We start from the raw sequence: 14,954 nt of genomic DNA, 5'->3' as shown, positions 1-14,954 counted from the left end.
CTTCTGTTTTAGTAAATGCTCTCAAGACTCTGCGTTTCTTCCTAAATATGTGTTAAAACTTCCCATTCTATTTGTGAATGTTTTTTCCTTACAATTCTGTCAATTTTGCTTTTTAAAGTTTGCTTTTGATCATGTGACGCTGTTATTCTTGATAATTTGAAACTTATGAAGTGTTTCTATATCTCATAATGCTTTTATCTTCAAGGACTATTTTGCCCACTATTAATATATTTCAATATTACATAAATAATTTGAAGCCTAGGATGATGCTCTCTTTCTCCAGAAAAGATTTTCATTTGTTCTTGCCAAGTGCTTGAAGACAGTAACGAAAACATTTCACTCTAACCAAATTTCAATTAGTGAAGTGACTTGGAGTTTGTTCCCTACCAAGGACAATCCATTTCCCTCTTATTTTTACTCCTACAGGGCAGCTCCTTGGGATTCCTCACTTCCGTACCTCGCCCTCCTTCTGGGCCCCTGGAACGCGACTTAAGTGCTGATCAGCTTTCAACAACAGAATCTGTAGGAGCCACCCAGGAAGACACTTGCAGTCTAGAATGGTACAATTTCGCCAAGATTCACTCTGGCTTAAGGCAGTTAATATCCATAGACCCAGGGTACCCGGAAGTATTTCCGCTTCAGGGGGTGGAGCTGAGGGCGTCGTTTATCTTGGGCATTCTGGGAGATGTAGTCTGGGGTACATTTACGCTGGAGTACTTCCGCTTCCAGAAGCCCTGACGAGGGAATTCTGGGAAGTGGTCCACGAGTTCCCTCTAGTTCGAAGGAGACGCTTTCCGGGTAGGAGGGCGAGGTTGCTCCCCGCCCTCATGTCAAGTAGAGGAGTCAATCTTCCGTCCCAGGGAGCTCTCCAACCCTCGAACTGCCCGAGGCTGGGCGGGGAGCAGCGGCCGGCAGCGGAGGATGGAGTTGGAAGAGATCTGCTTTCCTCTCTGCCAAACCTCCTGTCTGGAGCGCCTCTGTCTTTCCCGGATCGGGACGGCCCGGGTCTCCGTGTCGCCTGGTCTGCAGGTCTCCCTGCGCTCCAGCCGGCTTTCCTCACCCTACCAGTCAGCTCTGCCACTTCCTAGCAGAACGTTATGCGAGTTACTTAATCTCTCTTGGTCTCATTATGCTCATCTCTCCAGTAGTGTCATTCGTAGCGGTCCCTTATTCTTTTAACGAATTGATTTATGAAATGACCTCAACAGCCTTACGAGCTAGGTAATGCTATTAGCCTTTTATTTATTTATTTATTTATTTATTTTAAAGCAGAGGTAGTTGGAAAGAAAACATCCTACTAACACGAAGTCCTCTCTCCACAATGTAGAAAAGTAAGCTGTCTTATTGCTGAATACTCATATTCGTAGTACTGTATTGTAGGTAATTTGTGAGAAGAGATTACAAAAAGAGAAGCTTCACCCTATTTATACAGTCAAGCAGTTACAAGTTTTTAACACCGTTATGTTTTTAACTACTAAGTACATGCATTCTCAGGATTAACGATATCTTGTCTTCCTGTAGGAGGGCTTGATTACACCATTTGCTGCAAATTCATTGATAAATTTATGCTAAATTTTCTTAGGAATTTTCGTAATTGACTTTATCCGAGGGAATAATGAAATGTATCTTATCTCCCCTGCTAGCTGAGAAGAAACCTTGATTAAACTCCCACGGTGATGGGACACTAGATTATTTCCTCGGACGTTTATATTTGAAAGGTAGCCACATAAGAAAGCTAGGGGATATAGAAACATTGAGCTTTGGAGAGGAGTAATTATGAATTTGGTTTCTTTATTTGGAGTCTGACTTACCTTCTTTTGGAAGGGTTCTTGGGTCTCAACATTTGAGTGACAGGCCTGGATTATATAATAATTAGCTACTCATGTCCTTTCCCAAGATGTATTTGAAATACTTGCAGGGGATAGAAAGCTGCAACATTACTTCTATTCATTATTTCTAGAGATCTAAGCTAAATAAGGACAAGAGGATGCTTTCTGCACAAGTGCAGCGAGTGAAACAAACTTAACTCTTCCTCTGCTGGGATGTTGTAACTGCAAACCTACTGCTAGAGGGATGGACTGGGGTGGTCCCTGGCCCGTCCTTGGTTTGGGAATCTCCATCAGGACATATAAGGTTATTCTCCTGTCGCTCATGCCTAATTTCCTGCCTAACACGTTCAGTAAATAAGAAATGAAAACATATTGTAGTGGATTTGTAGATATTCTTAGGTATTCCTCTCTGTTTCCTACCCTCATTTCTTTGAAACATCTGTTCTATCATATATATGAGCAAATACATTTTTATATTGATCATTGCATAAAAATCGAATTAACAATACTGTATTCATCCTTTAAATTCAGAAATCTCTCTGAGGAATGTTTACAAACGCCCCGGTTGGGAAATTGATCATACAAATATGCCGAAGCTTGTCTTTTTACTCTGAGTAAGTCTGGCTGTCCTCAGTAGCCAAGTTCTGAATTATTTGTGCTATTCACAAAAGTTGAAATCTACAATATATTTTGCCTCCGCTGCACTTTGTTTTTTGGTCTTTCATTCTTTTTTATATCTAAAAAGTGTCTGAAACTGCCAAATATAGTGTTATCATGTTATCTCTTTGTCTCGTAGCAGTGGGTACAGTTTCATTAGTAAAGGATCACGTGATCATCTTACAACCTGTCTTTAAGAATGACTCTTAAATATTTGCTAATTACGTTTTGTTTCTTTGTCAGTAGGGGGAAACTCAGTTTCACTGGCGTCAGAGAACTGCTTTAGGTCGGCCAAATGGGAAGCCCCAAAGCGTTTTCGGATAGTTGTAGTCCTCGAACTACCGATTGGGAGATATCCTGGGAGGGAAGGGAGCGGCCTCAGAGGGGCGGGGATTGCTCTTCCTCCTCTTGGAGGTTCTGGGAAATGTAGTCCTTCACTCTTTCGGGTAACAAGGCGGGGGTCACTGCGGCGCTTGTTCCCCTCGGGGCTTCTGGGAAGTGTAGTTCTGGGGCGCCGTGTAGGTAGAGGCATTTCCGCCCCGGAAAAGCGAGGCCGCCACCATCTTTTCTGTCGGGAGGTGAGTTAGCCTTGCTCCCACCCACCCCTCCGAGCCTTTTCGGCCTGAGCGTGAGACCAGTCGCTATCGAGGCGGCGTTTTTAGGATGGCGGAGTCGCGGTCGCTGGCGGAGGCCGAGAGACGGAGGGCGGAAGTGTGGATTCCCTCAGTTCTCCTCCCCCACTTACCAAGCGGCGCTGCTACTTCTGTCGGTACAATACCTGGCGAGTTCTCCGCGCTCCGCTTCCCTCCTCCGTACAGGAGCGAGCGAGCGAGAGTAACGACTGGGTAGGGTTGTGATTCCAACTGAACGAGACAGTACGTGTCCGGGGCTCAGCACGGTGGCGGCACGGGGTGACGGGTTGGCTCTCGCCCTTGCTAGAGTAGTTCGGTCGCCAGCGCCCCTTTGCCGGGAAGCCCCAGTGAAGAGAGGGAGCTCGGGGCTCTAGGGGCATCGACAGCGCGGCCCTGCTGTCACCCTCCCGGACACCGAGCTCTTCCCCAGCTCTGTCCGTCTCTTCCAGGAAGCCCCGAGGCACCCCGCGCTGGCGCCCGGGGATGTCCGCCGCAGTGCAACCCGGAGACAGACCCCGCCGTGCTGTCCCACCGCGTCCTTCTCCTCCCCGTCGCCGGGGTCGGAACGGGGCGGAAGGACGGACGTGGTGGCTCCGCACCGCATAGCCCCGGCTGCGTCCTAGCGAAGGTACCTTCCCTTTCAGTTCATCAGGTTTCCTTCGGTCAGTAAATTAGCACTTGGAAAACGTTCAAGTCTTTGTCGCATCAGCCTGCGGAGGTGTAATCTCGTTAACAGGTGTGAGTGTGAATTTGTTACCACGCGCACATATATTTTAAATATGTGTTTTTCATTTTGCAGTTCACCGCGTTTTAACATTTCTTCCTTTTGTTCTCTTTTTCTTATTTCCTTTTATTTACTGCCAGCTGCTTTGGAATAAAAAACGGTTATCTGCCTCAGATACTAATTTTTCTTTTCTTCTTCTTCTTCCTCTTCTTCTTCTTAGAGAGAGAAAGCAGGGGAGGGGCAGAGAGAGGGAGGGAGAGAAGAGAATCCCAAGCAGGCTCTGCAGTGTCAGCGCAAAGCCTGATGCGGGGCTCCAACCCACTAACGTGAGACCATGACCTGAGCGGAAATCCGACGCTCGGCTGGGCCACACAGGCGCCCCACACCACCACCTTTTTAAAAATAGGGTAGGTTATTAGTCTACATTTTGTTATAACCACCCTCCAAATTAGTCAGATCTTTCTTGAGCTGTTTGTTTTATTTTAAACATTTGTTTTTGAGAGAGAGCGTGAGTGGGGGAGGGACAGAGAGAGAGAGGGAGACACAGAATCCGAAGCAGGATCCAGGCTCCGAGCTGTCAGCACAGACCCGACCTGGGGCTCGAACTCAAGAATGGTGAGATCAGGACCTGAGCCCACCCAGGCGCCCGTTTGTTTTAAATAACAAAGACATTACTAACATAATTACAAGTGTTTATTTTATTTGTTTTGCCACTGCTTCTTCAGGGCTCTTTTAGTTATAAATGTTCTTCGTCTTTGTTAAGCTGAATTTTTTTTTCCTCCCTTGTGTCAGTAGTCATTCCCTTGAACATAGAATTCAAGGTTGACAGTTATTTTCTTCCTTTTGGAGATAGTGTTCAGTTGTTTAGCTCTCCATTCTGTTTCCCTGATTCTGTTAATCGTCATTTCTTTTAGATAAACTATATTTTCTTTCTGGGAGCTTTAAGGATTTTTGTTGTGGTTTTTAGTTCATCTTTACTTACAGTTTTTAGTTCTTTGCATTCAGTATGATTTAAGAGAGTATTTTTGTTTATACTGTTCAGAATTTCTAAGTATGAACTCACAGTTATCTTTTGAAGTAATACCTCTCTGCCATTTCTTCCATTCCCTTTTTCTCTTACTACTCCTCTTGGACAAATGTTGGGAGACTCTCAATCTGTCTTCCGTGTTTCTTGATTTTTATTTTGTATCTTTTTTAAATCTCCATGTACATAGGATTAAAAGACTCTTACCAATAAGCCTTTTTTGACTTCATGAGGTAAACTGACTCCAAATGATGCCTTTTAGAAAACTATACCAGTTTGGATGAAATGTTACTAGCTGGGCAACAAATTTTTATTATTTTCAAATGTTTATTTTATTTATTTATTTTTGGAGGAGANCCAAGCGAAAGTCGGATGCTTAACCGACTAAGCCACCCAGGCGCCCCTCCTACTTATTTTTTGAGAGAGAGTGAGTGGGACACAGGCAGAGAGAGAGAGGGAAGACAGCGAATTCAAGCAGGCTCCACCTTAATCAGCGCAGAGCCTGATACGGGGCTTCATCCGACTCTTTGAAATTATGACCTGAGCTGAAACTAACAGCCAGACATCTAACCAACCGAGCCATCCAGGCATCCCTGGGCAACAAATTATTAAGTAAGAAAAAATTTTAAGTCAGAATTAGGATTTTCAGAGAAGAAAGGTGAGTTTCCTAGGAGAGCACTAAGAAGTCCAGATACTTGTCCAGTCTTTTTTTGTTGCTTTTGGAAAAGGCCTCTGCAAATCTGGTTTATAATGCAAAGTATCATCTCCTGTTTTGCAGGTGCAAGAAAAAAGGATTCCTGGCTCTTTGAACTTTCCATCTACTCAGTTAATTCGGGGAAAACCTCATGAGGTGAGTATGCTTTGCAGTTCTTATCCTGCCCTCGTGTGCAGTTGACCAGAGTGAGACACAAGAGTTTTTTATTAACATCCCTGACATTACATAGATGGTAAGTATCATTTCTAGGATTTAAACCTTGGCCCTTGACTTCAGAGCCCACTTTTAAATTTTTTTAAGCCTACATGTTGTTAACAATGCCCTTCATTTCCTCCTGTCCCCAGGGTGGAAAATTCTTGCAGTAGGGATACTGCATTTGGTTGTGCAGGCTGTTCACTGTCCAGTGGCCTCTGGCTCACAAACATACTCGTATTTGCAATCTACTCCATGCTCTGCTTACCACGTTGTGTGTGGCTGCCTCTGCCTGGAAGTAGGGGAACTCTCGTATAATTTCTGCAAAGACCCCCACGGGCTCACTGCAGCCCTGGCCTGCATCTCATGGCTTCTTTGTCCTTTCCCAGTTACACCTTCTCAAGACTCTGACCTTTCCGAGAAGGAAAAGAAGGAGCAAGAGAAAATGACCAAGTTTCAGGTAAATAAGGCATTCTTTTCTGTCTCCTAAGACGTGTTTTTCCTTTTCAAAGATCAGGCACATCTTTTTTCCTCTTCCTTGAAAAGGTTGAAGGAGGGGCCCCTGGGTGGCTCAGTCGGTTAAGTGTCCGACTTCGGCTCAGATCATGATCTCACAGTTCGTGGGTTCGAGCCCTGCATCGGGCTCTGTGCTGACAGCTCGGAGCCTGGAACCTGCCTCAGATTCTGTGTCTCCCTCTCTCTCTGACCCTCCCCTGCTCACGCTTTCTCTCTCTCTCTCTTTCTCAGAAAGAAATGAAAAAAAAACGATATATTAAAAGTAACAATCTATAATTATGGGACATCCGGGTGGCCTAGTCTGTTGGGCGACTAACTGTTGATTTCAGCGTGGGTCATGATTTCATGGTTTTGAGATTGAGCTCTGTGTTGGGCTCCGTGTTGGGTGTGGAGCCTACTTAAGATTCTTTCTCTCTGCCCCTCCTCCAACTTGAGTGTGTGTGCTCTCCCTCTCTCTCAAAATAAAAGTCTGGAATTAATTACACATGATTTGTATTGATTAAAGATAAATCATAAATTCTAAGGAATTTTATACTTTCCGGTCACCATGGAATGAGAGGGGCGCCTGGGTGGCTCAGTCGGTTAAGCATCCGACTTTTGTTCAGGTCATGATCTCATGGTCCGTGGGTTCGAGCCTTGCATCAGGCATCAGCACAGAGCCTGGAGCCTGCTTCAGGTTCTGTGTTTTCCTCTCTCTCTGCTCCTCCCCATTCATGGTCTGTCTCTCTCTGTGTCTCAAAAAAAAAAAAAAGTTAAAAAAAAAAAAAGGAATGAGAAAGTATAACGATAATAATTGTTCAGATTTATTGAGCACTTTGATATGTGTCAGGCACCGTTCTCTGTGGTTTACACATACTTAACTCATCTAATGTTTTCAAACACCTTGTGGTTTAGACATCATTAAAGAAAAGAGAAAATTGAGATAGTGGGAAGTTATGGAATTTCCCCAAGGTCCTGTAATTAAATCTTTGAAATTTGAACTCAGTCTGTGCCTTCACCAGCTGTGACTCCCGCGGGTGGATACAGCATGTGCGTTGAACGCAGAAAGCTATGTGCCTGTCTTGGAGGGCTGCCGAAGGCCTGTTAACACTGCGGACATTAAAAACAGTGACAGAATTGACGCTTTGTGGGGCGGTTGGCAGGGGACAGTAAACGGGGGACGACTGTGGGACTGAAATCTGCTTGGGTTCCCTCCAAATCAGCAACAAGTTTTTTGGCACTCCTCTTTATCCTTCTCAGTTCTGGCTTTTTTCCACTGGGGATTATGGGATTGAGGTTGTGTGTGCTTGATGTTGTAGGAGGCAGTGACGTTCAAGGATGTGGCCGTGGTCTTCACCATAGAGGAGCTGGGGCTGCTGGACTCTGCTCAGAGGAAGCTGTACCGAGATGTGATGGTGGAGAACTTCAAGAATTTGGTTTCAGTGGGTGAGAACAGGCGCACTGTGAGACTGAACCTCACCCCCCTTGAGAGCATGTGTCCTCAGTTGTTCAAGGCTTTGGACCTTTTAAAACGGTTCCCTCACCTCGAAAGCACAAGTTTTTCTAATCCCTGGGACTACAGGAGTAGGTTTTTCTGGTCTTTCTGTCCAGGGCTACATGACCCGCTCTTCCCCCTCCCCTTCCACTGGGCTCTGTGCTGATGCTCAGGGCCTGGAGCCTGCATCAGATTCTGTGTCTCCCTTCTCTTCTCCTTCCCTCTTGTACTCTGTCTTTTTGTCTCAAAAATAAATAAACACTAAAAAAATGAAAAATCAACTATAAATTGGAAATATAAATTATAAAGTGGCTTCTACGTTTTTCAAATGTTTTTTCTTATTTATTTATTTATTTATTAACGTTTTATTTATTTTTGAGAGACAGACAGAGTGTGAGCAGGGGAGGGGCAGAGAGAGAGGGAGATACAGAATCTGAAGCAGGTTCCAGGCTCTGAGCTGTCAGCACAGAGCCTGATGCAGGGCTTGAACCCACGAACCGCAAGATCTTAACCTGAGCTGAAGTTGGCCACTTAACCAACTGAGCCTCCCAGGCACCCCAAATACTTTGTCTTTCAAATTAGGACTGTGACCCATTGGTGGGCCATGGAATTAATTTAGTACATTGTACTGGCATTTTATTTTCCAGTGAAATCCAATAAATGAGAATAAAGATAGAGATTATCAAAATTTCCTTATCAAGACCTGTTCACATTGTAGCAAAAACTGACCATTTGCAGTGAGTGGTGTGAGAGTGTGGGAAATGGGATGAGAATAGCGAAAGGCTAAATCTAATTTTATCTCCATCTAGACATGAACTAGGTCTGACCTAAATTCATTTATTATGGTTCCTGATCAAAAAAGTTCTCAAAATGTCACTTTAGAGGTTCCAAAGATTATAGAATTTGAACAAAAATATATTTTAGGAATGAGTTCATCTTAAGACTATATATCTGCCTTTTCATAGGACATCTTCCCTTCAAACCAGATATGGTATCCCAGTTGGAGGCAGAAGAAAAGCTTTGGATGATGGAAAGAGAAACCCGAAGAAATGGATATTCCCATGAGAACCATACGGCTGTTCCTTCAGGTACCAGCTACTCTGGTTCTCACCACGTCCGTGATTTTACCACTCTTGTCTGAGTACAGTCACCTCTTGCCTGGACTGGAAAAGCAGCCTCCACATTGGTCTCCCTGCCTCCTCCCCTGCATTCCTATCATCTGTTCTCAACATGGTACCAGAGTGATTCTTTAGAGAGCAAGTGGGGTCATGCCCTTCCCCTGCTGAAAAGCCCTCCAGAGACTTCCCATTTCACTCCGAGTCCTCACAGTGGCCTGCAAGGCCCTGCCTGATCTGGATGCCTCACCAGGTTCCTCTGTGGTCAACTTTGCTCATACCCTGGATTCCATCATCCCTGGCGTCCTGGCCCCCTCGGAGGGTTGTCTGCTGTTCCAGGGCCTTTGACTGGCTCTCCTCTGCCTGGGCGGAGAGTCTGCAGCCACTCCCTTACTCAGGTCTTTGTTTGCATTTCACCTACATTAGCTAGGCCTTCTGTGTCTGCTCTTTAAAGTGTCATGCTCTCCATTCTCCATCCCCTCTCCCTGCCTTATTTTGTGTCTAACCACTGATCACCTCCTGACCTAGTAATGCAGTTTTATTTACTTGTATGTCCTCTATCTCTCCAGGAAGTAGGAATTTGGGCGGTTTTATTTGCCGTGTCTACTCAAAGCCTCAAGTAGGCCTTCTGCATAGAAGGTGATCCCATCCATGCTTGTTAAATGAATAAGTTATTTCCATAATTACTGTTCTTGTAGAAGGGAGCTACGATACCAGTCTTTTGATACCAGCCTTTCCCGGGTGGGAAGAATGCCTCGTCCATGTCCCCAGGCGGGCCGTTGACTTTCCCACCCAGCTTTTCACCGCTCTCCTTTCTCCTGCCCTCTCTCTCTCCTTTGCTCCTTTGCCTTTCATCTCACTTTTCGATCTCCTTTCCTTCTTCTCCCTTTGGGTCCTTTCTCTTTAATTTGCACATTTCTCAGTTCTACCCATTTAGAAGTTAAAAATTAGATATTTGTAGATCGAGTAAATTCATAGGCTCTCCCTCTGCCTGAAAATGAAATAGCAGCTTGTCTGCAAACGTGATAAATTAGGTGATGAATTCTGTGAGTGATTGCTGGATGTGCCCCTTCTTTTGTCCTTTTCCCTTCCTATGTCGCTTCATGGTTGATGTGTTCAGGACGTTAGATACTTGCTTCACTTCACTGGGTCTAGTTTTCACATGCAGACTCAACCTCAGGAACAAGGTAAGGCCTTTTTTTTTTTTTTTTTAAAGATTTTTGTTTTTGGTAATCTCTACACCCAACACGTGGCTTGAATTCACACCCCAAGATTGAGTCATGTGCTCAACCGACGGAGCCAGCCAGGCGCCCCCAAAAGAACACAAATCAGAACCAGCAAAAGGCAGAGAGATGCATAGGGTGAGGCCCGGGAGGGTTCCCTCCCACCTCCCTCGGATAAGGACCCTTGTGACTCCTTTGGACACAGCCACATAATCCAAGATAACTTCCCCATCTCCAGATCCTTAATTTACTCAGATGTAAAGCCCTTTTGCCACAGACATGAACATACAGGTTCCAGGGATTAGGGCTTGGACATCTTCACCTAGCATATCTAGAAATGCATACATACCTGTTGAGACTTCTTCAGCTTATGTTATTAGACTGTAACTTTCCACTTAAGCAAATTAATTAAGGACTTGCTACCCAGCCCTGCTCAAACATTTTAAGCCAGTGGCTTGCATACATTTTTAGCCATGACCTTCAATCAAATATTTTACATCTTCACCTAGTATAAATATAATAGGTGTGTGTTTAGAACTGAAACATGCATTTCTTTCTTTGTTTCTTTTTTTGTTTTTTAACAAGCATTTCATACAGTGGTGTCCTTAACTACCTGTGATTTCTGCCAGGACCTAAAATACTATTTAATGCCTATAAGCTTTTGTAGGCATTTTTTGTAGGCATAATCTTACTAGGGAGAATGCCTCTTATCATAAGCCTACTGAGGCAAAGGTGAGTAAGCTTTTAATTGATGTTATTGTTGTCTTGCAGTCATTTGATTTCAAACTTAAAGCTCATTTTAAACTGTCAAATGTATGGTTTTAAAATCGGTCACATTTACACTTAGTGACCAAGAGTCTGTTGACCCCATTTATTGCCTCCACTTGCATGGAAACACGTAAAAGGATAAATGATATTGTATAGACATGACCCTCCCCCTGGTTTACTGAGGCCTGTATGTGAAATGCTGATGTTCCTGTACCTAAGCATCCACTTGTTCTTATCTCTGAATTTTGCTTTTTCTTATAGGCAGCAAGAATCAAAATGATATGGAGACTCTTCAAAAAGCTGCATTAAAATACCTGTCACATGAAGAACTGTCCTGCTGGCAAATCTGGAAGCAAGTTGCAAGTGATTTAACCAGGTGTCTTCAGAGGAAGCGTTCCCAGTTACTCCATGGCGATTCTGTTAAGGTTTCTGAAAATGAGAATAATGTAATGCATCATAAAGGAAATAGCTCCAGTTACACTGCAAATCAAGATTTGTCAGTTTTGAGAACTCAGGATTCTTGTGGGCATTCCTACGTATTGCGTGAGTCACAGAAGCAGAGTAGAGGTCAGCAAGTTAACGTGAAAAATAACCTGAGTATATGTGGAGCCTTCATGAAGAAATCACCACTTAGTGATCGTATTAGCACTGACACAGAGCAGAAACCCTACAAATACAACGAATGTAGCAAAAGCATTTGCGATGGTTTCAATCAGCACGTATCCCCAGGAGGGGAACTCCTTCCGTGGCGTGAGTGTGGAAATGGCTTCAGTTATAGCCCACTGCTTCCACTGCAGAACGTTCACACAGGAGAGAAATGCTCTAGTCCGTGCCCACACCTGCAGGCTCTTCAGAGAATTCGCCCAAGAAAGAAACACAATAAATATCATGAATCTGGTGATTGCTTCAGTAAGAGTTCTTTTCATCCTCATCAGCCTAACCACACAGGGGAGAAGTCCTATAGATGTGACAGTTGTGGCAAGGGATTCAGTAGCAGCACAGGCCTTATCATTCATTACAGGACTCACACAGGAGAGAAACCTTATAAATGTGAGGAGTGTGGCAAATGTTTTAGCCAAAGTTCAAATTTCCAATGCCATCAGAGAGTCCACACTGAAGAAAAACCGTACAAATGTGAAGAGTGTGGTAAGGGCTTTGGTTGGAGTGTTAATCTTCGTGTTCATCAGAGGGTCCACAGAGGTGAGAAACCCTACAAATGTGAGGAGTGTGGTAAGGGCTTCACTCAGGCTGCCCACTATCACATACATCAGAGGGTCCACACTGGGGAGAAACCTTACAAATGTGACGTCTGTGGTAAGGGCTTTAGTCATAATTCACCGTTAATATGCCATCGGAGAGTCCACACCGGAGAGAAACCATACAAATGTGAGGCGTGTGGGAAGGGCTTTACCCGTAATACAGATCTTCATATCCATTTCCGAGTTCACACAGGAGAGAAACCCTACAAGTGTAAAGAGTGTGGTAAGGGCTTCAGTCAGGCTTCTAATCTTCAAGTCCATCAGAACGTCCACACTGGGGAAAAACGATTCAAATGTGAAACATGTGGGAAAGGCTTCAGTCAGTCATCAAAGCTTCAAACCCATCAGAGAGTCCACACTGGAGAGAAGCCATATAAATGTGATGTGTGTGGGAAGGACTTCAGTTACAGTTCAAATCTTAAACTGCACCAAGTAATTCACACTGGAGAAAAACCATATAAATGTGAGGAGTGTGGGAAGGGCTTCAGTTGGCGATCAAATCTTCATGCTCATCAGCGAGTCCACTCTGGAGAGAAACCCTATAAATGCAAGGAGTGTGATAAAAGCTTCAGTCAGGCCATAGACTTTCGGGTACATCAGAGAGTCCACACTGGAGAGAAACCATACAAATGTGGTGTATGTGGTAAGGGCTTCAGTCAGTCTTCTGGTCTTCAGTCCCATCAGAGAGTCCACACTGGAGAGAAGCCATATAAATGTGATGTCTGTGGAAAGGGTTTTAGATACAGTTCACAGTTTATATACCACCAGCGAGGCCACACTGGAGAAAAACCTTACAAATGTGAGGAGTGTGGGAAAGGCTTTGGAAGGAGCTTGAACCTTCGCCATCATCAGAGGGTCCACACAGGAGAGAAACCCCATAGATGTGAAGAGTGTGGTAAGGCCTTCAGTCTCCCCTCAAATCTTAGAGTCCATCTGAGTGTTCACATTAGGGAGAAACTATTTAAATGTGAAGAGTGTGGGAAGAGCTTCAGTCAGAGTTCACGTCTTCAAGCCCATCTGAGAGTACACACTGGCGAGAAACCATACAAATGTGACGTATGCGGTAAGGACTTCAGTCACCGTTCACGTCTTACATACCATCAGAAAGTCCACACTGGCAAGAACCGTTCAAAGTGAGGAATGTGTTAGTGGCTTCTGTCAGGATGTACGTCATCACATATTTGGAGAGTCCTTGCTGGTGATAAACTATCAAGTATGGAGAGTGAGAAGGGATTTCTTCAGATGGAATCTTTCTAACATCCAGTAAAATGATGATGTGGAACCATAGTAACAGGAATGGAACTAATATTCATGGGAGGAATAGCTTGTAACCCTCTTGGCAAGATCCAATTGCTCTAGTCTTTAAAAGTAAATACATGCCCAAAGATAATGTGTGAAAAGGATATTTGCCATATACTAGCTAGTTTTGGCCGGAGGGGGGCGGGGGGGGTGTCAGGAAGGCTTCTGGATTAATTTCCCTTTTCTTTAACTTACATTTTATACTTATTTACAGTGACCATTATTTTTACTAAAGCTGTAAAGCTGTGAAAAGTGAATAAAATTACTGACCAAAATTTCCTGTAACCAAGAACTCATACTATGATTGCTTTATTTCATATGGTATATTGGATTTAAGTTAAGGAATTTTAATTAATTAATTAAAATTTAATTCATCCCCTGGGATGAATCTTTGATCTTAAGAAGTAAATTTGTATTTGCTGCAGATGTATAGAAAACACTGGTCATTGCGTCATTGTTTATAATAGCAAACAATCACTTGGGTAGCCAGAGTATTTTATGATTTATTAACCTAGTAGAACACTATGCAAGCATCAGATGAGAAAAGGTAAAATTATAGTTATGGGTATTGGAAGATGTCCAGAATATACTAACCTAAAAAAAAGGATTGGGATTTTTGCGTGATCTCATTAGAAAAAGTATAGATGAATAGGTATTTAGTTCTAGTTTTCACTAAATGATGATATTTTGCTTCATATGTACTTTTGCATTTCTTAAACTTCTTATTTTGAAGTAATCTAAAACTTTCCCAAAAATGTAAGTTATATCTTTTATATTCCCTTTACTCAGATTCAGGAGTTAACATGTTTGAATCATTCCTTGTATGTGAATGTGTATATATGCACACATATGGATATTTGTACACACAGAATTTTTTTTTTAATTTTTAATGTTTATTTTTGAAAGAGCAAGGAAGGGGCAGAGAGAGAGAGGGAGACAAAATCGGAAGCAAGCTCCAGGCTCTGAGTCATCAGCACAGAGCCCGATGTGGGGCTCGAACCCATGAACCATGAGATCATGACCTGAGTTGAAGTTGGACTCTTTTTTTTTTTTTTAATGTTTTTTATTTATTTCTAGGAGAGAGAGAGAGACAGTGTGAGCAGGGGAGGGTCAGAGAGAGAGGGAGTCACAGACTGAAACAGGCTCCAGGCTCCGAGCTGGCAGTCAGCACAGAGCCCGACGCAGGGCTCGAACCCATGAACCACGAGATCATGACCCAAGCGAAAGTCGGACGCTTAACCAACTAAGCCACCCAGGCGCCCCGAAGTTGGACTCTTAACTGTTCACCTGACTGAGCCACCCAGGCTCCCCTATGCACATAGAATTTTTAACCATGAGTATGTTACAGACCTCTTGCCCCTTGCATCTAAAATTTTTTTTATGTTTTATTTCTGAGAGAGAGCGTGAGCAGGGGAGGGTCAGGGAGAGAGGGAGACACAGAATCCAAAACAGGCTCCAGGCTCTGAGCTAGCTGTCAGCACAGAGCCTGATGTGGGTCTCGAACCCACGAACCATGAGATCATGACC

At 43.8% G+C, this 14,954-nt stretch overlaps 1 protein-coding gene across 6 annotated transcripts; it reads left to right on the top strand.

Annotated features, from left to right (window-relative positions):
- The first annotated feature begins 3,001 nt into the window (after positions 1-3,001).
- Positions 3,002-13,688, top strand: ZNF227 (zinc finger protein 227). 6 transcript variants are annotated; one of them, XM_077747455.1, is made up of 8 exons: positions 3,032-3,064; positions 3,568-3,746; positions 4,063-4,249; positions 5,645-5,716; positions 6,163-6,233; positions 7,588-7,714; positions 8,729-8,851; positions 11,131-13,688. In XM_077747455.1, the coding sequence occupies exons 5-8, from the start codon at positions 6,219-6,221 to the stop codon at positions 13,263-13,265; spliced, it is 2,400 nt and encodes a 799-aa protein (XP_077603581.1). In that variant the 5' UTR covers positions 3,032-3,064; positions 3,568-3,746; positions 4,063-4,249; positions 5,645-5,716; positions 6,163-6,218; the 3' UTR covers positions 13,266-13,688. The 6 variants fall into 6 exon arrangements, with proteins under 6 accessions (XP_077603582.1, XP_077603581.1, XP_077603579.1 ...); XM_077747453.1 differs by lacking the exon at positions 4,063-4,249; XM_077747456.1 differs by lacking the exons at positions 3,568-3,746; positions 4,063-4,249 and having other exon boundaries at positions 3,002-3,064.
- Positions 13,689-14,954: the final 1,266 nt, after the last annotated feature.

Source organism: Crocuta crocuta, unplaced genomic scaffold (assembly GCF_008692635.1).
Source record: "Crocuta crocuta isolate KB4526 unplaced genomic scaffold, BGI_CrCroc_1.0 scaffold334, whole genome shotgun sequence".
NCBI classification, from domain to species: domain Eukaryota; kingdom Metazoa; phylum Chordata; class Mammalia; order Carnivora; family Hyaenidae; genus Crocuta; species Crocuta crocuta.
The sequence above is the reverse complement of the archived record's forward strand: the minus strand, read 5'-3'. Positions and strand labels throughout refer to the sequence as shown.